Source organism: Hibiscus syriacus, unplaced genomic scaffold (genome assembly GCF_006381635.1).
Source record: "Hibiscus syriacus cultivar Baekdansim isolate YM2019G1 unplaced genomic scaffold, ASM638163v2 tig00005265_pilon, whole genome shotgun sequence".
Lineage (NCBI taxonomy): Eukaryota > Viridiplantae > Streptophyta > Magnoliopsida > Malvales > Malvaceae > Hibiscus > Hibiscus syriacus.
Window position 1 is genome coordinate 12,928 of NW_024062050.1, and position 26,368 is coordinate 39,295.

Here is a 26,368-nt window from a genome sequence, read left to right on the forward strand (position 1 = left end):
TCATAAAAAACATGGAAAATGCTAAAATGGTGAGAATACACGGCGCACGATAAGATTTCCTCTAGGTGCACGTTAGCTGGCCTAACGGAATCTCAGGATTTCCGTTGCGTCTCCGACGTCTTCGTTCTCCTTTTTGGTGTTACGTCCTTCCCGTTTCTCTTTTCTGTCTCCAACCATGAGTGAAGCCCCAATGAACTGGAGGAATCTATTTGGATGCTCTGTGGGTCAAGACTTAGAATACTTCCCGCCTAGGGTTCGCGATGGTTCCACGATTGTGTAGCCTCCTCAAGAGGTTATGGAAATTGGAATTGCAGAGTGGAAACATGCACTGGTTGGCCAATTCCTTGGTGCAGCCCCTCGATTTGCTTCAATGCAGCGCATTGTTGAAAACCTATGGAAAAAAGCTCTTGCGGATAACAATGTCCAGGTAAGCTTTGCTGGCAACAACCTCTATGTTTTCACATTTTCTTCTGAATCCGATAGGAGCTGGTTACTAGAAAATGAGTCTTGGCATATCTTAAACAAACCCTTGATCCTGAGAAAATGGGAACCTAACCTAGGTAGATTGAACTTTGATTTAACTAGAATCCCAATTTGGGTTCATCTCTATAATGTTCCTCTGGAACTGTTCTCTCGTGCTGGGCTAAGTTACATTTCGAGTGCCATTGGAATTCCCCTTTCCATGGACTCGATTACTGCAGCCAAATCTCATCTTGAATACGCTAAAGTTTGCGTCGAAATAGGGGTCAAAGATCAAATACCTAAGTTTATTGATGTAGTGCTAAATGAAGGTCATTCTGTTTCGGTCATGGTTGAAATTCCCTGGATGCCTTCTCGATGTAAAACTTGTGGTATCTTTGGTCACTCAGAGAAAGGTTGTAAGGAAGTTAAAAATCAAAATCCTGTTAAAACCCAATTCTGGAGAAAGAATGAAGGTCCCCCTAATGTTACTAAGTTTGTGCCTGAGGTTGGGGGAATTGAATTACTGCAAGATAAAGACAATACTCCTTCTAATGAAACTGTTGAAACTACTAAAACTAGTGATCCTGTTAATAATACTATTGTTATTGAAGCAAATATTTCTGCTGTGGAGGCTTCTACAATCTCTGAGCTTAATGTTCCAACCAAAATTATAAATGATGATAACTCACTAACTACTAGCAAGAAAGGTAGGGGTAGGCTTTTGAAAGATAAAGCAAAGGCATCTTCAACAGGCTTATCTAATAGTTTTGATGTCTTAAGTGGATTGATGATTCAACCACGATTAACATAAGCCAAAATCGTAATCCTTGGAAAGCTTCTTTAGGTGTGGTTGCTTTAATTAAAGATATGAAAACAAAAAAGAAACATAAAAGTGATAAGTCTTTGAATTCTATTGATGGTGGTAAAGGGGTTACCACTGATAATCATTCTCAATGATTATTGCATTCTGGAATGTTAGAGGACTTAATTGTCCTCTAAAACAAGATAAAGTTCTCAAGAGAGCTATACATAATAAAGTTGAAATTCTTTGCTTGTTGAAGACTAGAGTCAAAGTTGATAAGACTGGAGATATTATTGAAAAGAAATTTAAAAACTGGAATGTCTCTACTAATTATGACTACGTTGTGAATGGTAGAATCTGGATTCTTTGGAAAACTGGTCTGCACTTTTTTTTTATTCAGTCTTCTGACCAAATTATGTCTATCCAAGGTTCCTACCTTGGTGTCCCTTATGTTATAACAACTGTGTATGGTTCTAATGATGGTGTGGTGAGAAGATTACTCTGGCAACAACTACGTGATCTAGCTGTTAGCATTGGTCATTTTCCTTGGATCCTTGGAGGCGATTTTAATGTTACTCTCCATCCTTCTGAGAGTTCAGCTTCTGATCTTCTGGGTCCTTTCATTTCCTCTGATATGCGTGACTTCCAAGAGGTTATTTCTGACCTCGATATGATGGATCACCCTTTCTTTGGTCCCTCCTTCACTTGGTGAAACAAGCAGATTAATTCTTTTCTTGCTAGGAAACTAGACAGAGTTATTGTTAATTTTAATTGGATGAGAAGTTTTAAGACTTCTCATGTTGAATTTCTCGCCCCAGATATTTTCGATCACTGCTTGGCATTGGTTTGGCTTTCTAAAGAATTTCAAGCTAATCGTCTCAAGCCCTTTAAGTTTTTCAACTTTTGAGTTCAGCACCCTAACTTCTTGAATGTTGTTCATCACTCTTGGATGATCCTAGCTCAAGGAAATCCAATGCAATGCCTTTTCTCTAAATTAAAGCGGTTGAAAGCTAACCTTAGAGAGCTCAATCAATCTCACTTCAATGACATTTCTGCTAGGGTTCTCTAAAAGAAAACTGAACTGGAAATTCAACAGCTTAAAACTTTAAAAGGTGAGGATGAAGTTGTTAAGGAAATCCATCTGCAAGCTGATCTTAAATCCCTTCAAGCTGCTGAAATTTTGTTTTAAAACAAAAAACTAAGATGCAATAGCTTAAAGATGGAGATAAATGTTCCAAACTTTTCCATTATGCTCTAGCCATAAAAAACAAAAGAGAAACCATTCGTATCTTGGTTGATGACCAAGGAAATAGGCTGGAAACATTTGACCATATGTCAGCAGAGGTGATAAGTTATTTCACCAACTTAATTGGTACTAAAGACCCCAAAGTGAAAAATCTTGACCCCTGCGTGTTGAAAAACATTCTCCAGTACTCTCTATCTGTGGAAAGTGTTGAAGATCTTATCAAGGAAGTTACTAACGATGAAATTAGAAATGCTTTTATCTGTCAGGGAAATGACAAGTCTCCCGGTCCCGATGGCTATACTCCTTATTTTTTTCAAACATGCTTGGCCTATTATTTCTGAGGATGTTATTGCTGCCATTAAACATTTCTTTCAAGAATCCTTCCTTCTTCCAGCCTTCAATGCTACCACCATAGCTTTGGTGCTTAAGATTCCCAACCCAAGCAAAGTTAAAGACTTTAGACTAATATCATGTTGCTCTGTGTTCTACAAAGCAATTTCAAAAATTCTGCTTCGAAGACTTCAGATTCTCATCCCTGATATTATTTCTCTCAACCAAACCGCTTTTATAAAAGGGAGAAGTATTCTGGATAATACACTTCTAGCTCAAGAACTAGTTCGCGGGTATAATAGGAAAAATATCTCTCCTAGATGCTCTTTAAAGATTGACATTCATAAAGCCTTTGACACTCTGAATTGGGACTTCATTTCTACCATTTTACAATCCATTGGTATGCCAAGTACTTTCATCAATTGGATTGAACTTTGCTTCTCTACTGCTAGATTCTCTATTTCCTTTAATGAGAGTCTTATTGGTTTCTTTAAGGGAGCTAAAGGCATTCGTTAAGGTGATCCCCTCTCTCCTCTGTTATTTGTTCTCTCTATGAACATTCTCTCTAAACTCCTCAATTTAGCAGCTGCCAAAGGTATTTTTGGTTTCCATCCAAAATGTAAAAAAATTGGCCTCACCTATATTTCTTTTGCCGATGACCTTTTAATTTTCTACAAAGGTACTGCTGATTCTGTTATTGGGGTTTTTAGTGTCCTTGATATGTTTTATGAGATGCCTAGTCTTAAGATTAATACTTTGAAATGTGACCTTTATGCTGATGGTATTCATTGTTCAATTATGGAGGAAATCAATCTGCTCACTGTTTTTAAAATTGGCAGACTTTGTAATATCCCAAACTTTGGGTTAGTGACTAAATTATAAAGTTTCATAATTTGGTGACTAAAGTAGAAGAATTGAATAGTTCAATGATTTATATGGAAATATTTCCTAAAATTTGCTAGTAATTATTAAAGGAATTAAAGGGCAAAATGATCATTTGACAAGGAAGATTTTTATTTCTCTTTATAAGATAAGGGAACCACGTGGGAAGGAAAGATTTCTCCAGAACTTCTTCTTCCTTCTTCTTCCTCTCCTCCTGTATCTCCAAGCTCAAAGGTGAGTTTCTTTGTTTGTGGATTAATTGTTGATTTTAAGGTTGGGTTATGATCATTAGATGATAATTAAGCTTAAAGAACGCTTAAATCATCTTAAAAGCAAAGGATGGTGGAGTTAGGAGAGATTAAAGATTAAAAGTTTTCAAATGAAATCTTGGAATAGAGTTCATTACTCAAATTGGAAGATAAATTTGACTTGTCATCAACTTAATTAATAGATATGAAGTGATAGAATTGAATTAAAAACATATTGAAAAATTGATATGATTATTGATTTCTATAGGGAGAAAGAAATTTTGAGATTTAAGGGGGTGATAAAGGAGTAGAAATGAGTTTAAGTATGTATATGAGAGTTAAGAATATGGTAGAGGATGTAATATGAAGTGTTTAAGTAGAATTGGAGTGATTTTCTGGCTTAAAAATGAATTTTGGGTTATGTGTATCGATGCACATTCAATGTGTACCGATGCATCAAGGGTATTTCCAGAAAATTGTTTAGTGTGTATCGATGCACAGGAAGTGCATCGATGCACCCATTAGAAATGGAAACATCAAATGCAATTAGTGCATCGATGCACCCCCTTAAAATGAAAACATCAAAGGTGATTAGTGTATCGATGCATGGGTAGTGCATCGATGCACATGTTAAAGAATGCATCGATGCACTATAGAATGTATCGATGCACTTCAAGGGGAAATTGAAATAGACATTTCTTTTGGTCTAAGAAATGATAGATTAGAATACATCAATTAAATACTGATATGTATCAATGTATAAATATGTAGATATCGAGAACGAACAAGTTTCGGACGTTCCGGAACGATTATCAAGTTAAGATTCGATCGAAAGAGAGGAAATAATAAAAGTGGATTGGAACATAGTGAGGCCAAGGTGAGTGCATATAATTATAGTATACGATTAGATGGAAATTAGACTTGCGATGAGTCTATTTCCATGTTCTGATTGTATGCATGCATGAAAATAAATATAGTTGGTTGCCGTTAGTATGTGAATATGTATTGTTATGTTCTTTTCTATGAGATATGATTTATGTGATGATGCGATTCTGTGATATAATTTATATGATCATAAGCTATGTGGTATAAATATAAATGATTATATGAATATGTAATATAAGTTATGTGATGAGGATATATGTTTTTATATGTCTATGAGAAGTATGTGCTATAATGTATATATGAGCTATGTGATCCTATGAGAATATGAAAAGAGATATGTGAACATATGAATTACATGAAAAGAAGCTATATGTCTACATGTACATGTGAAAGAAGTTATGAGCTTATATGAACATGTAATATGAAAGTGTATATGTGAAATGATATAAGTGAAAATGCCCATGTTATGTGTATTGAGAGCTAGAGGTATAGTTGGCATGCCAAGAGTCGAGGGTCTATGCGGTCCTTCGGGACATAGTGGTCCTTCGGGACATATGTGTTATATATAGTCCTTTGGGACATCTATGTGGTCCTTCGGGACAAATTCTACGTGCCCTAGTGGGAATTATACGAGCTGTGGTGACAGTATAGTGCACAACCTCAATAGACTCACATATCTACAGTTCTCACATGTATACATGGGCTAATAAGAGATAATATTGAATACAATGTATGTTTTGGGATATGAATTATATGACATGATATATGTGTGTTAGTGATTATTGTATATGTTATAAGATATATGATATGAACATAATAAATCATATGAACAAGAGAATAGAAATATGAATGATAATAAAATGATAATGATAGGAATGAAGATAATTATATGCATGTATGTATTTGATGGATGAACGAATATATATTTGGGGTATGCTATGATAGTAGTAATTGTTCTTGTATGATTACAAGTTATACTTTGCATTATATGTTTATTTGCCTCACGAAGTCATAGACTTAGCGTGTAAGTGATTTACACGTAGGTTTCGAGAAGAGTAAAGAGCAATGTGGAGCAAGATATGTCAGTTCTCCTTACCAAATGTCAGATCTGAATATTGGTGAATAATATTTTATTTTAATATATGAAGTTCTAGTTGGCATGTAATCAAAATGATATATTGTATAAGCTCTGAATAGTTCTGTAAATGTTCTGAATAAGTTATATGGATAAAAATTTTAAATCACTCACAATTTTATACAAGTAAATGTTTTGAAAAGTCAATGTGACACCTCATACTCGGATCCGGGTCGAATATGGGTTGGGGGTGTTACAGACTTCCTGTTAGATATCTCGGAATTCCTCTTGTCACCAGAAAAATTACTAAAAGTGATTGTGCTGCGCTCTTTGATAACATTAGAGCAAGGTTAAATCATTGGTCTACTAAATCTCTAAGCGAATTAATCAAAGTTGTCTTGTTCAATATCACTAATTATTGGTGTAGGCAAATCTCTCTTCCTCATTCTGTCCTTAAAAAAATTGAGCAACTTTGCTCACATTTTTTTCTGGAAAGGTGAGGATAAAGCTGCGAAAGGAGCTAGAGTGAGTTAGAAAAACATCTGTCTTCTGAAATCCGATGGAGGGCTTGGTCTTAAAGATTTGAAGACATGGAATAAAGCTTGTATGATCCTCCATATCAAAAATATTTTAGCAGGCGAAGGTTTTCTATGGGTTGCATGGGTTAAACACTATGTTCTTAAAGGCAACAATTTTTGGAATTTTAATGTTCATCCCTCTTGTAGCTGGAACTTAAGGCGTATTTTTAAACTTAGAACCGAGGCTTCCTCAGTGTTGTCTGCTGGAACAATGAAAGTTTTTTCAATTTGGGATGCAATTCGTGATAACAGATCCCAAGTCCACTGGCAAAAAATTATCTGGTTTCCTTTGCACATTCCTAAACACAACTTGATTTCTTGGATGGCATTACTTGATAGACTTCCAACAAAAGTGAGACTTCACCAAATGGGGATTATCAATGAATGCCATTGCTTATTTTGCAACGATCCTTGGGAAACAAGGGAACACTTGTTCCTCCATTGTCATATGGCTCAACAATTATGGAATTCTGTTTTCACTCACACTAGTCTGCAACATTCCATAACCTCTTGGGATGTTTTTTTCGCGTGGGCAAGCTCTACTTGAAAAGGTAAATCTTTGCTAACTTTGATTTTGAAGCTTGCTCTTAATTCTCTAATCTATGTCCTATGGGAAGAAAGAAACATGATGATGTGATCCAATTCAGCATCATGATTATCATGGCTATTCCACCCTTACAAGGGAAGAAACTTTCTAACTTTACATACATATATGTTTATTTCATAATTATTTTCATACATATAATATCTATGGTTATTATAATAACTTAATCATTAATATATGAGATATAAGTTATTATATACTATAGTCCACATTATTATATAATACATTGTATAAGTTCATTTACTTAGTTTATTTCTTTATATTATGCGTGTAGGCACATTCGGCCAAGACTTGGGAGCTGCATTAGAGCTAAATGGAGCATGAAACAGCAAGGAAACTCACATAGGGATGCTTAAGAGATCATAAGGATTCATCGATGAAAAGTTGTTTTGAGGCTGCGAGCTCATAGCTGGATTGAGCTGAAGATTTGAGCTACAAGATGAACTCATTTCAGCTGGGGAGTTGCACCATCATCATCACCACTTAGGACACTTCAAATATGTCCTACATCAAATTTGTGAAATCGTACCTTTTCGCGAATAGTTGCCATCTCAAGAGGTACCTTTTCACAAGGAGCTGCCCAAACGTTCATCATGTTACAAGTCATCTAAGGTCAGCTCACCACCAGCTCATTCACACCCGAAGTAGCTCAAACATGAAGGGTTACCTTTCTCAAACATTGTGACCTTTCATGAATGATGCTGCCCATGAAGATGCCTTTTCAACAAGGAACACATCGGTGAAGAGATCACGCCTATTGGATGCTTAATCATCAAGAAACATGAGCTAGAGGCTCCATGCCTATTCGGCCACATCACATGCCATACACATGAGAGCCTTTTGGCGCCAAGCATGAAGAGACACACCACCATTCGGCCAAAGGGAGAAAATGGCGCCAAGATGAACCAACATACATATTCGGCCAAGGGAGATGTCTTCCCATCCTTAGCCGAATCATTAAGGCCTTTCATGAAGAGTTAGCCGAACCATCATAAGCCCAAAGGACTTATTCATTCATCTCAAGCATTATGTATTTTCCTAGAGACATGTATCTAGCCGAAACAACTTGTAATCATTCGGCCAAGCCCTCTCATTTCCTATAAATAGAGTGGCTTGCCATCATTTGTACTCATCTCATCTCTTATATAAAACATACTCTTGTGAGTTATTTCTCTTCAAAGTTCTTTGTGAACTTTATCGATTAAACAAGTGTAGTTCCTATACTTGTGGCGTCATTCCTTCCATTTTGATTCCTAAATTCCTAGATTGTTATCTAGTGGGTTGAAGACACGATCACCACCCCTCAAGCAAGTTTGTGAAGACCGGGATTGTGCTTCATAGCATAGTTTCCTCTTTGGCGTGTTTGGGATACTAACACCACCATCTCCATTTCGTCATTTCCATCATCAACAACACCCATCAATCCATCAATTCCGCAGCCATCTCTATTCTTATTCTTTCATTCCATTACTTATATTATTATTCATTTCTTAAACCCATTATTAATCATATTTCTGTCTTATTATTTTGCAGCCCAAGCTTATTAATTCAAGGACATCAGTACTTGTCAATCCTAGATCGGGACACAATAAGGCTATCTACTCTTCTCACCAAAGTGTGTAGATTCGCCTTACATCAAGTGGTATCAGAGCATAGTTGGATTGACAACAAAAGTGTCATTGGCGTACAAAGCAAAAAGAAATTCAAAAGAGAAAAAAAGACTCCTTCAACAAAATTGGAGTGCAAAAAGAAAGAAAAAGACAAAAAGAAGAAGAAAAGAAGAAAAGAAAAGAAAAAGAATTCAAAAAGAAAAGCAAAGCCAAGGAAAGTGCTCTACCATAGCAAAGTACATCAAAGAGGCCATCTACATTTAGAGAAGATAACCTTATTGTTTCTTGAGAAAGGTTGCAGTAAGTGTTGTTTCTTGAATTGTAAGTCACCTCTTCCTTTTCTATCCTTTCATTTTCTTTGTCTTCAACCATTTCTTTCTTTAAAAGACCTTTGAATCCTTTCTTCTACTTTTCCATTTCTATTCCTTTTCTATCCTAACCTATTTGCAGCCGACGCACACAAAGGAAGGAATTAACTTGTTATAATCTTGAGTAAGTTCTTCGAAGGACTTAGCAAGAGAAATTTGAGTGGAAAAAGGCTATTGAGATAGTGAGATCAGAAGGGGAATTGTTAAAAGCCAAATATATAATCCCGAGAGTAAATACGAGTGTTGAGTGGAGTGATCTTATCTTTTCTTTGGAGTGAACTTGTGAGACTTTGTGAGTGTGCTGGTAAGGTTTATTTTTGTTTTATTTACTAACCATGTCTCAAAGTCCTAAAGGAAATGCAGGTCAACCCAACTTGCAAATGCAAGCACTGATTGGAGAAATGATAAGGATGTTTCGAACAGAATTTGATGCTCTCCATGAGAAACTAGACCAAAGACGAGATCAACCACAAACCAGAAACAATGATACTCCTCGGAGGCAACAACCTCTTCCAGAAGATGATGTCCCAAATCCTTATGATGAAGAAGAACCAGCATTGATACAAGGACCTAGGCGTGCCAATGTTGATGATAATATGAGCAACATCAAAATCAAAATTCCTCAATTCCAAGGAAAGACTGATCCAGAAGCCTATCTTGAATGGGAAAGCAATGTGGAACATGTGTTTAGTTGCCATAACTATTCCGAACTCAAGAAAGTAAGATTGGCAGCTATGGAATTTGTTGATTATGCTTTGATATGGTGGGATCAACTTACTATTACTCGGAGGAGGAATGGAGAGAGACCAATTTCAACATGGCTCGAAATGAAAGGTATCATGCGTAAACGTTTCATTCCTACTCATTATCATCGGGATATGTTTCAGAAATTGCAGAACCTAAAGCAAGGCCAAAGGAGTGTAGAGGATTACTATAAGGAAATGGAAGTGGCAATGATCCGAGTCAATATTGAGGAGGATCGCGAAGCAACCATGGCTAGATTTCTTGCTGGACTCAATCCTGAGATTGCCAACACACTAGAATTGTATCATTACATCGAAATTGATGAAATGGTGCAAATGGCTATGAAAATAGAAAGGCAACTTCGGAGAAGATCTATCTCTCGTACTTCAGTGCCTACATCTTCAAGATGGAGTCCAAACAATAGTTTGAGGAAGTCTACCCCTATTCCTACCAAAGAGAAGGCTGAATCATCAAATGCTTCCCAAATTAATAAAGAGAATCGAGGAAAAGAGATCCCTGAACGAACAAGAGACATACGTTGCTTTAAGTGTCTTGGGAGGGGACATATATCCACACAATGTCCCAACCGAAACACCATGTTATTACTTGGAAATGGTGAGATTGAATCTGACCATGAAGAAGAAGAAGCTGCACCGACACCAACAGAAGTTGAGGAAGAAACCGAAATTGGTGCTCCGGTAGAAGGTGAAGCCCTAGTGGTCAAGAGAAGTCTAAGTGCTCAAATAGTAGAAGACGATGCACAAAGGGAAAACATCTTTCATACCCGCTGCCATGTGAAAGAAAAGGTGTGTTTCATGATCATAGATGGTGGAAGTTGTACTAATGTTGCCAGTACCATCATGGTGGAGAAATTGGGATTGCAAACGTTGAAACATCCAAATCCCTACAAATTACAATGGTTAAATGAACGAGGAGAACTTAATGTCAACAAACAGGTGATGGTTCCTTTCTCTATTGGCAAGTACAAGGACGAGGTTATGTGCGATGTTGTTCCTATGCATGCTAGTCATTTACTCCTTGGAAGACCATGGCAATATGATAGGAGGACCATTCATGATTGTTTTACTAATCAGTATTCATTCAACCATGGAGGGAAGAAGATCATCCTAACACCTTTGACGCCTAAACAAGTCCAAGTTGATCAAATCAAGATGAAACAAAGTGTTGAGGCCATGAGGAAAGGAAAATCGAAGTTAAACCAGGAAGAAAACATTCCAAAAACAAGTGCTTATACCTCTAAGTGCTTGTCACAAAGATGCCTATTAACAAGATGCAAAGTTGATGCTGATTTTTCTAACCTTAACCAAACAAAAGTTTCCTTTGATTTGCAGGATGAATCAAGCAACACAATCCATCAATTTGGTAAACTAAACGATGTGATCTTTCAAGAACCAAAAGGTGCGACTATTGAAGAGCAAAGAATGGTAACTCTTCATCCAAAGGACGTGACCCATCAAGAATCAAAAACATGCCTATTGAAAACCAAGGGAAATGATTTTTCATCCAAAGGGCGTGACTTATGAGGACATCACCATTCCAAGAGTCATCACCTTTCATGAATTAATGCAACTATCTATGGAAAGGGGCATGAATTTTGGAATACAAAAGGACATCAACATTCAAAGCCAAATGCCTTCAATAGACATGAACTTTGAATCTACATCTTTCAGGAAGTATTTCTTAACTTTAATTTTGTTTGATCACATTCATACTAATGAAAGTTTTATTTCTTTCCAGATCAAGAACTTACAAGGCATTCTTTCAAAAGATATGAATCTTTTTATAAAGGTACTTATCAATGGAATGACTCAAGGAAAGGAAGATCTTTCGATTTGAGGACAAATCGATTAAAAGAAGGGGAGGATGATGTGATCCAATTCAGCATCATGATTATCATGGCTATTCCACCCTTACAAGGGAAGAAACTTTCTAACTTTACATACATATATGTTTATTTCATAATTATTTCATACATATATATCTATGGTTATTATAATACTTAATCATTAATATATGAGATATAAGTTATTATATACTATAGTCCACATTATTATATAATACATTGTATAAGTTCATTTACTTAGTTTATTTCTTTATATTATGCGTGTAGGCACATTCGGCCAAGACTTGGGAGCTGCATTAGAGCTAAATGGAGCATGAAACAGCAAGGAAACTCACATAGGGATGCTTAAGAGATCATAAGGATTCATCGATGAAAAGTTGTTTTGAGGCTGCGAGCTCATAGCTGGATTGAGCTGAAGATTTGAGCTACAAGATGAACTCATTTCAGCTGGGGAGTTGCACCATCATCATCACCACTTAGGACACTTCAAATATGTCCTACATCAAAATTTGTGAAATCGTACCTTTTCGCGAATAGTTGCCATCTCAAGAGGTACCTTTTCACAAGGAGCTGCCCAAACGTTCATCATGTTACAAGTCATCTAAGGTCAGCTCACCACCAGCTCATTCACACCCGAAGTAGCTCAAACATGAAGGGTTACCTTTCTCAAACATTGTGACCTTTCATGAATGATGCTGCCCATGAAGATGCCTTTTCAACAAGGAACACATCGGTGAAGAGATCACGCCTATTGGATGCTTAAATCATCAAGAAACATGAGCTAGAGGCTCCATGCCTATTCGGCCACATCACATGCCATACACATGAGAGCCTTTTGGCGCCAAGCATGAAGAGACACACCACCATTCGGCCAAAGGGAGAAAATGGCGCCAAGATGAACCAACATACATATTCGGCCAAGGGAGATGTCTTCCCATCCTTAGCCGAATCATTAAGGCCTTTCATGAAGAGTTAGCCGAACCATCATAAGCCCAAAGGACTTATTCATTCATCTCAAGCATTATGTATTTTCCTAGAGACATGTATCTAGCCGAAACAACTTGTAATCATTCGGCCAAGCCCTCTCATTTCCTATAAATAGAGTGGCTTGCCATCATTGTACTCATCTCATCTCTTATATAAAACATACTCTTGTGAGTTATTTCTCTTCAAAGTTCTTTGTGAACTTTATCGATTAAACAAGTGTAGTTCCTATACTTGTGGCGTCATTCCTTCCATTTTGATTCCTAAATTCCTAGATTGTTATCTAGTGGGTTGAAGACACGATCACCACCCCTCAAGCAAGTTTGTGAAGACCGGGATTGTGCTTCATAGCATAGTTTCCTCTTTGGCGTGTTTGGGATACTAACACCACCATCTCCATTTCGTCATTTCCATCATCAACAACACCCATCAATCCATCAATTCCGCAGCCATCTCTATTCTTATTCTTTCATTCCATTACTTATATTATTATTCATTTCTTAAACCCATTATTAATCATATTTCTGTCTTATTATTTTGCAGCCCAAGCTTATTAATTCAAGGACATCAGTACTTGTCAATCCTAGATCGGGACACAATAAGGCTATCTACTCTTCTCACCAAAGTGTGTAGATTCGCCTTACATCACATGAGGCTCTTTCAAGGTCACTACAGAAACACCCAAGAGCTGTTTACTATCATTAAGGATGTGGTGCGATTCCAGCTGAGGGATAGGAACATAAATAGAAATGATAGCACTAATTCTACCCTTTGTAGACTTTGGAATATAAACTGCTCTTAATTCTTTTGTAAGTAAATTTTTTGGTAAACAGAACACTTCTGGTTTTGTAGCAGTTTTTGTTCTTGTTGTTGAACTTGTTCTTTGGATAATGAAACTGATTAATTTATCAAAAAAAAACCATGGACATCGACATCTATTATTCGTTTGCAGCGCTCTTTTCATAGATTCCAAATAATACAAGCAAATTGAGTTACTAACCTCTGGGATTTCATTGTAGTGTTGAGGTTGTCTTGAATCTAGCTTTTAACATCACGCGCAGGAGAATGATTTCTCCTTGGATCATAAGGCAAACGACTCCAAATACATTGAGCAGTTGTATAATCACGCAGGATGTATTCAAATCTTCAAAACAATGGCCACAGATAACGCAACTTGCAGTGGAATCCATTCCCCATGTAACTCGACTAGCGTTGGTAAGAATCTGATCACACCAAACAAGCCAGATGATGTACTGCCATTTAGAAGGCACTAGCATTTTCCAAATCAACAAAAGATTCATCTCCAAATAACATCCCTAGTAGTGAGGGCTACATAAGCAGAGCGTGTTGTAAAATTACCATTCGTCATATATCTCCAAATATACGTATCCTAAATGGTCGTAAATTCAGGGAGGGGGTAACCCATAACTTTTATAGCTGCATCCATAGGTAAAAGAGCAAAAACCTTGTTAATGTCCCAAAGATTGTCCTCTGTTAAGAAATCACTAACTTTAGCATTCATTTTAACAACGTTAGGAGAGATATCCTGGTCCTGAGAAAGAGGTCTTCCCAGCCAATTGTCTGTCCAAAACAACACCTCTTCTCTATTCCCAATTCGTCTAAAAAATCCAGCTCCAAAGCCCTACAATACGAAAACAATACTTTTCCAGGTGTGTGACCAGTGAGGGGACCTGTTTATGGGGTCAACTGCATATTTCAAAGGATCCCCACGAACTCCATAAGCTAATTTCATTGCCTTCACCCAAAGCATGTTCGGTTGGTTTAGGAATCTTTATGTGGATTTTAAAAGTAACACGGTATTGGAGTTTGACTCGAATCCAAAGTGGCACAAATTAATTAACATATAAATATTGAGAAAATATGAAATTCAATTTGATTAAAAGTAGAAAATTTTATTAAATAAATTTTTTACTTTATTTAATTTTCCTTAATTACTAATTAAGTATCTATCCTATAAATATAAACTAAGGGTTAGGGTTAGATATCAAGTTTTTATTTCACCAAAATACTATTGTATTTTCTTCCTTAATATTAGTAAAAATTTTCACATGTGGGTTTTTTCCTTTGGGTTTTCTACTTGGTGTTCTTTGTTTTTTTCTTTTCGATCGTGTTTATTTGTTTGTCAATAATCATCGTTCCGCTATTATAACACAAGACATTATGTTTTGCAAAAAAACGAAGCCACAAGCCTCTAAAACGTTTTAGTTTATAAACCTCGTCCCAGGCAACCAAATGTGTAACACGTTTCTCAGTATTTCCACCCCGTAAGAATCGTCGATTGACCTTATTAATTTCCTCAACAACACTGGTTGGTAGTCGAGATGTTAACATAGTATAGGTGGGAATAGCAGAGGTAACAGGGCAGATAAGAACAAATCTTCCAACACCCGTGAGCATTTTAGATTTTCAGCTGCTTAATCTCATATTCACTTTATTGACAATATCACTATAGTTAGTTTTGGACACCTGCCCATGAAAGAGAGGGACCCCGAGATACTTTCCCAAGTCTGAAGACGACATGTTCATGACTTGCTCAAAACTTCGTCCAATGCCCGATCTAGCTGCCAGAGATATGCAATATTTGGATTTATCATAACTAACTCTAGCACCTGATACAAAACAGAACTGGTCAAGAATACATTTAAAAATATTTGCTTGTTGAACATTAGCTCTACCGAATAAGAAGAGATCATCGGTAAAAAAAAAAGGGGATATTTGAGGCTGGTTCTGGTCCTTCTATATGTAGCGAAGGAGAAGATGTGGAATCTCCATATTATCGACCTCTTCAAAATTGTATAGGTGGAACAAATAGCCGCCGATGGATTCCTATTGAGGAGAGGGTAGCATGGCCTTCTAGATCTAATTTGAACAAGAATGAACTAGCACTATATGGTAATTTGATTTTGCAAGGTTATGTTATATGTAGATTCCATCTAGCAATGACGACAGAAATTTCTGACTGCCACTTTGATTTATATGTTTTATCAGGTCTACACCCACAAGAACTCATTGAGGACACTGCACATTATAAAACAGCTATTCGTAGTTATTGGTCTCTTCTGTCACCCCTGATATTCTCAGATCATCCAAAGAGACCAGGTGACGAGGATCCTTCTCCACCTTATAACATGCTCAGGAATGTGCTAGACATGAATGCTTGCTATGGTGGTTTTACTGCTGCATTACTGGAAGCAGGGAAGTCTGCCTGGGTCATGAACGTAGTTCCAACAAGTGGACCAAACTACCTTCCCCTGATTCTTGATAGGGGCTATATTGGTGTATTACACAATTGGTGATTCTCTCCTCTAGCTATAACTTTTTTTCTTTGCTGCGATGTTGTTCAACATGTTCTTTATGTGAAGCTGGAATATGAGCCGCCGTCTTATGGAAGTATCTTCATATGAAGCTTGCTATGAGCTGTCTTATAGTTTGGTCTCCTCAGTAATCAGCTTTTAGCTCAGAGTAAACTAAAAGAATTCAACAAATGAAAAATGTATTTATATATTAAGACTTGAAGCAAACTCTCTAGACGATAACTATTTTGTTTAATGTCTGATGTCTTTACTGAAACTCGAGTTTGAAGTTAGAACATCCTAGTAATCGATTAGGTTCATAATTGATTAGCCCACGCATGCTATGATACTTTTTTGTGCGACGTATACTTTTACCTTTTCTGTTTGTGTTTTGTATGTCTTATAATCCATCTGCGTCAATTTTAGGTGTGAAGCATTTCCAACATATCCTAGAACTTATGATATGGTGCATGCGGACGGACTTCTATCCCTTGAGACTAGTCAACATCGCAGGTGCACCATGCTTGATCTTTTCTCTGAGATAGACAGGTTGCTTCGTCCAGAGGTACTGAACCAAAGCTATCATTTATTTAATCAGGCTACATTTCCGTTCCCTTTGTGTTTACCTCCTACCATTTCTGTATTCCTGATCAGTGGATTAAGTTTGCCGCTTAATGTGTTGTTACATGCTACACATTTCTTGTCATTATAGCCAATAATCTACACAGAGTAAAAAATAGGGAAGCAGTTATTTATTCGGTTTACACTGCAACTGTAGATTATTTGAGAAGTTTTGTTGCTAGACTTTCAGGGTTTGATGTTACTTGTCTCTTGTCGAGAGATTTGAATGCATGTAGGAACATTTGTGTCGGTGACAATGATTGCATGGGAGGTTAAGATCAACTAAGAGGTCATTTTGACTAGAGAATCGAATGCATTCAGCAGTCTCGTGTTGCTCTTCTTTCATACTCGGATATTTAATTAATTATACTGCAGCAGATAATCTCATCATAGTTAGGGATACATTTTGGTCTTATATTTAATAAAAATGAGTGCTTGACGTGTTCTGGAAACATGATCCACACTTTTGCACCGTGCAAACAGCTATGTATATATTAAACTTATCAACTCTGAATGGACCTTTTGAATGCTACCGGTTTTTTCTGCTATGTTTTAATGCATTGGTGGATGCAGGGTTGGGTAATAATTCACGATACGGCTCCTCTTATCGAAAAAGCTAGAGTTCTAACAGTGCAGTTGAAGTGGGAAACCTGATCTTTGGGCTTGTTTAAAATCGCACACTTTCTACACCGAGAAGATTTACTCAAAAAAAAAAAAAAGTCAAACACACCAATATATATGTTTTCCAATGAGATAAAGTAGTATTTTTTTTATTAAAAACCCATTTTCATTTATTGATAAAATAAAGAAACTGAAAAGTTATAGAAACAATAAGCTTGAACACAACCAAAGAAACAAATTCTAACAGAGCAAAACAAAACAACGTAAACGACAAATCTCCTTGGCATTCAAAGTGTTGCGGAAGACGGCTATCGGATAGAGCAAAATCGCAACTGATAATTTGAGAAAATAAAAATGAAGATAAAAAGAGACACAAAATTTATGTGGAAAACCCCTAAATAATATAGGGTAAAAACCACGGGCAACAGTAGAAGAATTTCACTATGAGAAAATAGGAATTACAACCTCTCTCGATCTACCAAGGAGAAAACAATGATAATTCTCTCTCGATAAAAAGGAGAAAATAACTCTCAAGAAACTCTCTAAATTCTCTCTAGTATTGGAAGAAAACTAGAATGCTTTGGGATGGTTTTGAAGCTAAATCAGCTAGGGTATTTATAGTTGAAACTTAAGGACTAATCTTATAAATACCATAAATTTTAGTGACTAAAGTTTATAATTTACCCATTTAATTTTCAAACATTATTGCACCTAATTTTGACATTATTGCACCTAATTTTGACATTGCAATATTAGGTGCCTAACTTGAACCAATTTTCTGCCGCCCAAGCTTTGACATTTCAACAATCTCCCACTTGAAGATTTGATTGGAACAATCATATCTTCACACCATTCTTTCTACCTTGTACCATCATATTGCTTACGTCTCTGACAGGCCACAAGAGGATCGACACCAGGTAAATTTATCAGCGTTGATCGCCTTCGTCATGAAATCTGCTATGTTGTCTTTGGTATGGATCTTCTGTATATCTACCGTTCCTTCTTCCACCTTTTCACGAATGAAATGGTATTGAACTCGTATGTGCTTAGTCCTTGAATGAAATGCTGGATTCCTTGCTAGATGCAAGGCGCTTTGACTGTCATAAAATAAAGAGACATACTCTTGATTGTGCCCAAGCTCCTCCAATAGCATCTTCAACCAAATTGCTTCTTTACTGGCTTGTGTAGCTGCTATATATTCTGCCTCTGTTGTAGACGTAGCCACAACTGATTGCAATTTTGAAACCCAACTTACAGCTCCACCAGCAACTTTGAACACATATCCTGTAGTAGATTTGCTTTTATCCAAATCCCCTGTATAGTCCGAATCTACATACCCATTAATTAGTAAGTTTGATCTTCCGTAATATAATGCAACATTTGAGGTCCCTTTGATGTATCTTAGGATCCTCTTTACTGTATTCCAATGCTCTTTGCCTGGATTCGCCATGTACCGACTAACCACTCCCACTGCTTGTGCAATGTCTGGTCTTGTGCATATCATAGCGAACATTAAACTTCCCACTGCTGATGCATACGGTACTCGAGACATCTCCATCCTCTCTTCTTCACTACTAGGACTCATACTGGAGGATAATTTGAAGTTAATAGGAAGAGGGGTAGAAATTGGCTTACAATCTTGCATGCTAAATCGTGACAAGATTTTCTTCAAGTAATTCTTTTGTGAAAGCCAAATCTTCCTATTGCTTCTGTCTCGATGAATTTGCATACCTAGAATCTTGTTTGCTGATCCCAAGTCCTTCATTTCAAATTCCCTAGCCAGTTGTGCCTTCAATTCTTCAATATGATCTTTGTTGGGTCATGCAACCAACATGTCATCCACATACAACAGCAATATAACAAAAAATAAGCACAAGGGTCTGCATTAAGTCTGTTGTATCCAAGGCACATAATGAAGGAATCAAATCTCTTATACCAACACCTTGGCGCCTGCTTTAGACCGTACAAAGATTTGTTCAACCTGCAAACCAAGTTCTTTTCTTCTTCTTCAAAACCTTTAGGCTGGAGCATATAAATCTCTTCTTCAAGATTTCCATGAAGAAAAGCTGTTTTAACATCTAACTGCTCTAGATGTAAGTTCAATGTAGCACACATTGCCAAAACTACTCGAACTGTTGTTAGTCGAACCACAGGAGAAAATATTTCATTGAAATCAATACCTTCTTTTTGAGCATATCCTTTGACCACCAGTCTTGCACGATACCTCTCAACTTGATCGTCACCATTTCGCTTGATTTTGAAGACCCATTTGTTACCAATTGGCTTCCTTCCTTGTGGTAGTGGCACAAGGTCTCATGTATTATTTTTATGAAGGGCTTCGATTTCTTCTTGCATCGCCATCATCCACAGTGAAACATCTGAGCTGTTTATTGCCTCATGGTATGTTGATGGCTCATCGTCCTCTGTTAAAAGGCAGTATGCAATATTACCTTCTATAACATAATCTGAGTGCCAATTGGAACTTCTTCTCACACGATCTGATTGACGAGTTGTTGGAGCTTCAGAATTCTCTGGTTCTTGTTCATCATGTGCTGGTTCTACTTCAGAAGAATCTCCTTCTTCAAACTCTTTTTCCACATGTATCTGAGTAGTCTCTGACTTTTCAACGCTATCATCGTCTTCTTTTCTTTGTAGTTTATCTTCTACAAAGATAACATCTCTACTAATGATCACTTTGCAGGCAGTAGGATCCCACAAGCGATACCCCTTTACTCCATCAGCATACCCCAAGAATTTGCATTTCCTGGATTTTGGATCCAACTTTGAAATTTATTGGGCGTTGTACATCACGTACACAATACTTCCAAATACATGGAGGTTTGAATAACCAACTGGTTTAGCAGTCCACATCTCCATTGGTGTCTTCAGCTCTATTGCAGTTGATGGAGCTCGATTCACCAAATAACAGGCGGTATTGACTGCTTCTGCCCAGAATGATTTTTCTAGGCCTGCATCCCTCAACATTGCTCTTGTTCTTTCTAACAAGGTTCTGTTCATCCGCTATGCCACTCCATTTTGTTGAGGAGTGTTCGCCACTGTGAACTGTCTTTTGATGTCTTCTTTCCTGCAAAAGTCATCAAATTCTTCACTTGTGTATTCTCCTCCATTATTTGCTCTGAAACACTTGATTTTATTTCCAGAATCAAGTTCCACCCGCGCTTTGAAGTTTTTGAAATTTGAAAACACATCGGACTTCTTCTTAATAGGGTACACCCAACATCTCCTGGAGTAGTCATCAATAAATGAGACAAAATATTTTGCTCCGCCTAGGGATGTAACTGGTGCTTGCCATACGTCAGAGTGAACCAGTTCTAGAACACTTTTGCCTCTAGAATTTGATGTGTTAAATTTCAACTGGTGCTGCTTACTTGTTATGCAATGCTCACATAAAGTAAATGATACCTTTGTTAAGCCTGGAAATAGCTTTTGCTCCATAAGGACTTTCATTTCTTGTTCTGACATGTGTCCAAGTTTCTTATGCCATAGCATTGCAGAATCTGAACTACATGAGGCAACAGAGGCTTCTGCTTCTAGCAATGTCTCTCCCTTCAGCATGTACAAGTTTGCAGCTATCTTTTCACCTTTCAGCACCACAAGCGCTCCACGGAACACCTTTATGATTCCTTTTCGTGTTTCAATCTTGCTAGCATTATTATCCAACAATCCGTAGGATAATAAATTTTTCTTCAGACCTTTCATGTGCCGTACATCTCGAACAACTTTAATTGTTCCATCATACATCTTCAATTTGATGGTTCCCACGCCAACGATCTCTAAGGCATGATCATTGCAACTATACACAGATCCTCCTAAGACAGGTTCATAATGATGGAACCATTCTCTTCTTGAGGTCATGTGATATGTTGCTCCCGAATCAATGAGCCATATATCTGCAAATCATTTTCTCCCTTCCACGGTGGTTGACGCTTCACAGCATAGAGCATCTCCATCATCTGAAGTGTTTGCGATATTGCCTTGTGGATTGGAGTTTTTATTTAGACTCCAATAATCCTTCTTCAAGTGACCCTTATTTCCACAGTTGTAACACTTTAAATTCTTCTTGCTTCTCGACTTCGATCTACCATGTTTGTGACTGATGCTTTGGCCACGTTCTATTGATCTCCCTCTCATCGTTGTCATCGTTGTCAACGCTTCTGCTTGTTGCAGATTTACTTGTCTGTCTTCCTTGTTCTTGCGCCGATTTTCTTCTTGTAGAACAGCAGCTGCAACGTCATCAAAGACTAGACTGGTGACATTACTGTTTGTCAAGTTGATGATGAGTTGATCATATGAATCCGGTAGACTTTGAAGTAGAAGTTCAACACATTCTTGTTCTCTTATTTTACAGCTTAAGGATGTAAGCTGAGAAAATAAGGTGTTCAGTGTATTTAAGTGCTCTGTCACTGAAGTAGATTCTGACATACGGAGAGTGTACAATTTCTTCTTAAGGAAAATTTTATTGTGCAGCGATGTGACCTCGTACAATTTGGTAAGATGATCCCATATCTCCTTAGCTGTCTTCTTCTCCTCGATGCTTGACAATACTTCATCTGCTAATACTATATGAAAGTTTGCCATAGTATTCCCGTCCATCTCGTTCCATTTGATGTCATCTGCGAAATCCACCGGTCTTTCATTGATAGCCGCTAGACACCCGTCTTTCTTTAGGATGACATTCATCTTCAATTTCCACAATGAGAAATTTCTCCCATTGAACTTTTCAATATCAAATTTCGTTGTTATTGCTTCGTTTACGGATAGCTCCTACTATTTCACTATCGTGAATAGTTCTCTGGAACCTTCAAAGAATGGGTAATAACTTCTTACTTTCTTATGTTGGAAGATCCACCTTTTGGTGGCAACCACAAAGACAATAAGCAGATATTACACACTCTAATCTAGCTCTGATACCAATTGTTGCGGAAGACGGCTATCGGATAGAGCAAAATCGTAACTGATAATTTGAGAAAATAAAAATGAAGATAAAAAGAGACACAAAATTTACGTGGAAAACCCCTAAATAATATAGGGTAAAAACCACGAGCAACAGTAGAAGAATTTTACTATGAGAAAATAGTAATTACAACCTCTCACGATCTACCAAGGAGAAAACAATGATAATTTTCTCTCTCGATAAAAAGGAGAAAATAACTCTCAAGAAACTCTCTAAATTCTCTCTAGTATTGGAAGAAAGCTAGAATGTTTTTGGGATGGTTTTGAAGCTAAATGAGCTATGGTATTTATAGTTAAAACTTAAGGACTAATCTTATAAATACCCTAAATTTTAGTGACTAAAGTTTATAATTTACCCATTTAATTTTCAAACATTATTGCACCTAATTTTGACATTGTTGCACCTAATTTTGACATTGCAATATTAGGTGCCTAACTTACCAATTTTCTACCGTCCAAGCTTTGACATTTCAACACAAAGATAGGCTAGGGTGAGCTTGGAGATGAACAAGAAGGGGGCCTTGAATAGGAGAAAAAGTGAACCCAAATCAAACGGAGAACAATTCTTACTAAGGCGGTTCGGAGAAACGTCGATCGACATCAATCAGGGCCTGAACACTAGCTGGAACTTATTCCACCCAGAAACAATCCTCAAACGAAGATAATCCTTCCTGCACCATTGCATGTGCAGTTCAGTTACTTTCTCTCGGCGTGAAACGGTAGAAACATTTCGTGAAAGACTTGGAGAGGCAAAGGATATCCCAGATTGTGCTTCTGATGGTCGAGGAGTCGTCAACGTTGGGTTTGCTGATAATGGATTTCGAATCACTTTCCAAGATTACATGAGAAAGACTTAAATCCTTTGCAAAAAGAAGCACGTGATAAGCTACTAGTGCTTCCTCCGTGAACACCGATGAAAAGGAGCTATGAATTCGGTAGCAGGAGCCCGGAATGTAACCATGCTCTTTTCAAATGACCACTCCAAATATAGCTTTCTGCAGACGCAAGGAGTGACCAGCATCAACATTAATCTTGACTTGGTTTGGAGATGGAGGTGACTAAACTACTGTATAAGATGGAGCGAGAGGGGAATAGTGCCGGAGCAAACCACCAAACTCTTTCTCAAAACTTTTAATTGAGGTAACAACAGTATCCATGCTCTTCATTTTATTTTCATAAATAAGAATGTTATGAGCATGCCATAAACACCATATAGAGATTGCCAATTTTGCTGGCTGATTAGAGTCCATATGTTTGAATAACCAACATAGCCATTCTTTAAACTCAACATTGGAAACCGATGTAGGCCAGTATATGTTTAGCTTATTCTAAACCTGAGTAGCAAAAGGGCAGTCTCAAGATACATAGGTTATATCTTCAATAGTAGCTTTACAACGAAGACAACTTGTGTCATGCATAATTCACTTTATACACAGTTTATGAAAAGTAGGAACATAGTTAAGAAGGCATTTCCAAATCAGAATACGAACCTCAGGGGGGCATTCAATTGCAAAAGCTGCTTAAACAAATGAGTCTCATCGCCATTTATATTCCCCGAATCAAGTAAATGTTTGTACCCACTACGAATCGAGTAGAGCCCTGAGTGTTCTCCATACCAAACCAATTTATCAGGTTGAGGCGTCGAAGGTAAGGGAATGCTACAAATAAAATCAACCTCCTCCTTATTGAAATTAGAAGAGAAGTTCTAAATTTCAGTGCTGTGTACCAGGAACAATAAGGCCACTCACCACGTTCAAACCATGAGCCCTAGACGAAGATATTAGTTTTTGATCATTCGTTGGAAGCCAATAGTCTGACCAAATTGAAACGTAGACTCTCGTTCCAATTCGCCAAACCATGGATTTGATCCCAGGGGAGAAGCAAGGAAATTAGAAGTATGGGAATATTTTACTCTAAACAGCCTAGCCACAAGGGAATCTGGATTCTCAACAAATACGAAATGGGTAATAAGAGGAGCGTATCTATTTATTCGAACCCCTTTGAGAGAACCATAAAAAGACGCCATCTGAATTGAAGAGAAGAGACCCTCGGTACATATCAGAAACATATAAGGACTCAGTAGATCCCCTTGGCGAAGACCATAAGATGGTTCAAACGGTTTGCCAACAGCACCATTGATTACAACCGAGTAGGAGACTGTTTTAATACATCACATAACATCCTGAACCCAAACCATAGAGAAACTCAATCTAAGGAGCATAGCCTCAAGAAAATTCCACTCAACGGGGTCCTAAACCTTGCTCATATCGAATTTGAGAGCAAAAGAGTCAAATCTACCCGTGCGTTTGCTCTTTAAAAAAATGAAGAATCTCGTAAGCTGCAAGAACATTGTCAGTTATTAACCGACCGGGAATAAAAGCACTTTAAGCTTCATCAATGTAGAGATGGAGGACGAATTGTTACCTATTTGCCGCCACTTTTGAAAATATCTTGTAGAACACATTGCAAAGGGAGGTAGGACGAAACTGACACATATTATGCGGATTTCTCACCTTTAGGATTAAAACAATTATTGTATGATTAATCTCAGGAATGTCCTGAACTCCGGAAAGAACATCAATGCAGTAAGCTAAAATTTCCTGTCCGAACACATGCTAAAAACATTGATAGAAGACGGTGCCTAACCCATCTTCACCAGAAGCCTTGAGGGGGCTCATAAATTTCAAAGCAGTATAGACATCCTCATAAGTGTAAGGGCGTAAAAGAGAATCATTGATGACAGTCGAGATACAAGGAGTTATACCTTGGAGAATTGGGTCAAAATAGTTACTACCATTCGAAGAGAAAAGGGAACCAAAATAATTTTCTACAATTCCCAGTAAGTCCTCAATGTTTGAATAGGGAACTCCATTATCATCATTTAAATGACCAACACGATTTGTCTTTTTCCTGAAGGAAGCAAACCTATGGAAAAACGTTGTATTCTTATCACCATTATTAAGCCAATTTGCTCCGAATAGAGTTCATCTTTATCGGCCTCCAAGTTAGAGCAAGTTTTACATCCACTATCTCTTCAAGAACCTCGTCAGTTGGAAAAACATTGATCAACTCGGTTAAACGATGTTGAAGTTCTTTACGAGAATTTTTCTTACCGTCTCAAATTTTAGCGAACCACTCTTCAAGACCAACGCACACTGATTTTAATTTCGTCGGGACAGTACCCACAACTAGATTCCAAAGGCGAGAGACTTCGCTTGTACAAGAGTCTTTTAAGAGCCAAGCTGCCTCGAATTTAAAATGTCATTTGTTAGTCTCGGATACCCTTGAACAAGTATGAATGAGAAGATGATAGTGGTCAGAGAAAGAACGAGTGAGGTGCTTCAGTTTAAAAATTGGGAAAAGTTCCCACCACCCATCATTAGCAACTCCTTTATCAAGACATTCTCTGATAAGATCGGATTGAAGACGACCTCTTTTCCAGGTGAACCATTTGCCAATGTACCCCAAATCAGACAACTAACAATCCGATAAAGCTGACTAAAACCTGAATCTGTCGCTCACTACGAGGTAAACCACCCTGCTTCTCAATCGAGTACAATAATTCATTGAAGTCACCAATGACCAGCCAAAGAACATTTGGACAATCATTAAGATGATGTAAAAGATTCCAGGAAGATTCTGTAAGTCTCTCCTCAGGTGTACCGTAAAAACCAGTGCACCTCCAAGATATGCCATCTGAATCATCATCTATAAGGAAATCAATGTGTCGAGGTGAATAAGAGAATAGAAATCGTGCAATTATCTTTCCAACCAATAGACAGACCCCCACTACGACTATCATAGTCAACAACAATCCCATTTGGGAAACTTCATAATTTACAAACTTTTCCCATACAAGTACCCTGTAATTTTGTTTAAATAAAAAAATAGAAGGGTTAGCGCCTCATAAAAAATGGAGGAACCTTATAGTCCTAGATTTCTCCAAACCTCGGATATTCCAGCTTAGGAGCATCATTGGGCCAGACTGACCTGATTGAACAGACCTGTCTAATCATTTTTATTAGTGGGGGAATAGCTCCACTAGGAACATAAGTTGAATTCGATTGTTGAAGAAATAGTGCCGGGTCATTTTGATCCATCAGAGTGTTGGATTGGGATGTCCTCTTCATTTCTCACATAACCGTATCAAAAGGAG

The 26,368-nt window shown here is 37.4% G+C and overlaps 2 protein-coding genes across 2 annotated transcripts; both read left to right on the top strand.

Moving 5' to 3' along the window:
- The first annotated feature begins 2,747 nt into the window (after positions 1 to 2,747).
- On the top strand, positions 2,748 to 3,356 carry LOC120198995. The gene has a single exon (XM_039200220.1). The coding sequence runs from the start codon at positions 2,748 to 2,750 to the stop codon at positions 3,354 to 3,356; it is 609 nt and encodes a 202-aa protein (XP_039056151.1).
- Positions 3,357 to 15,175: 11,819 nt separating this feature from the next.
- LOC120198996 (probable pectin methyltransferase QUA2) lies at positions 15,176 to 17,279 on the top strand. Its single transcript, XM_039200221.1, has 5 exons — positions 15,176 to 15,208; positions 15,412 to 15,595; positions 15,692 to 15,995; positions 16,423 to 16,561; positions 17,191 to 17,279. Exons 1-5 carry the CDS (start codon positions 15,176 to 15,178, stop codon positions 17,269 to 17,271), a joined length of 741 nt encoding a protein of 246 aa, XP_039056152.1. The 3' UTR covers positions 17,272 to 17,279.
- The last annotated feature ends 9,089 nt before the right edge of the window (positions 17,280 to 26,368 follow it).

Coding starts and splice junctions, on each gene's coding strand:
- LOC120198995 (XM_039200220.1), top strand. CDS start 2,748: ATGAAATTAGAAATGCTTTTATCTGTCAGGGAAATGACAAGTCTCCCG.
- LOC120198996 (XM_039200221.1), top strand. CDS start 15,176: ATGAAAGAGAGGGACCCCGAGATACTTTCCCAA. Junction 15,996..16,422: donor ATTGGTGTATTACACAATTG/GTGATTCTCTCC, acceptor CGTCAATTTTAG/GTGTGAAGCATTTCCAACAT. Junction 16,562..17,190: donor ACAGGTTGCTTCGTCCAGAG/GTACTGAACCAA, acceptor TGGTGGATGCAG/GGTTGGGTAATAATTCACGA.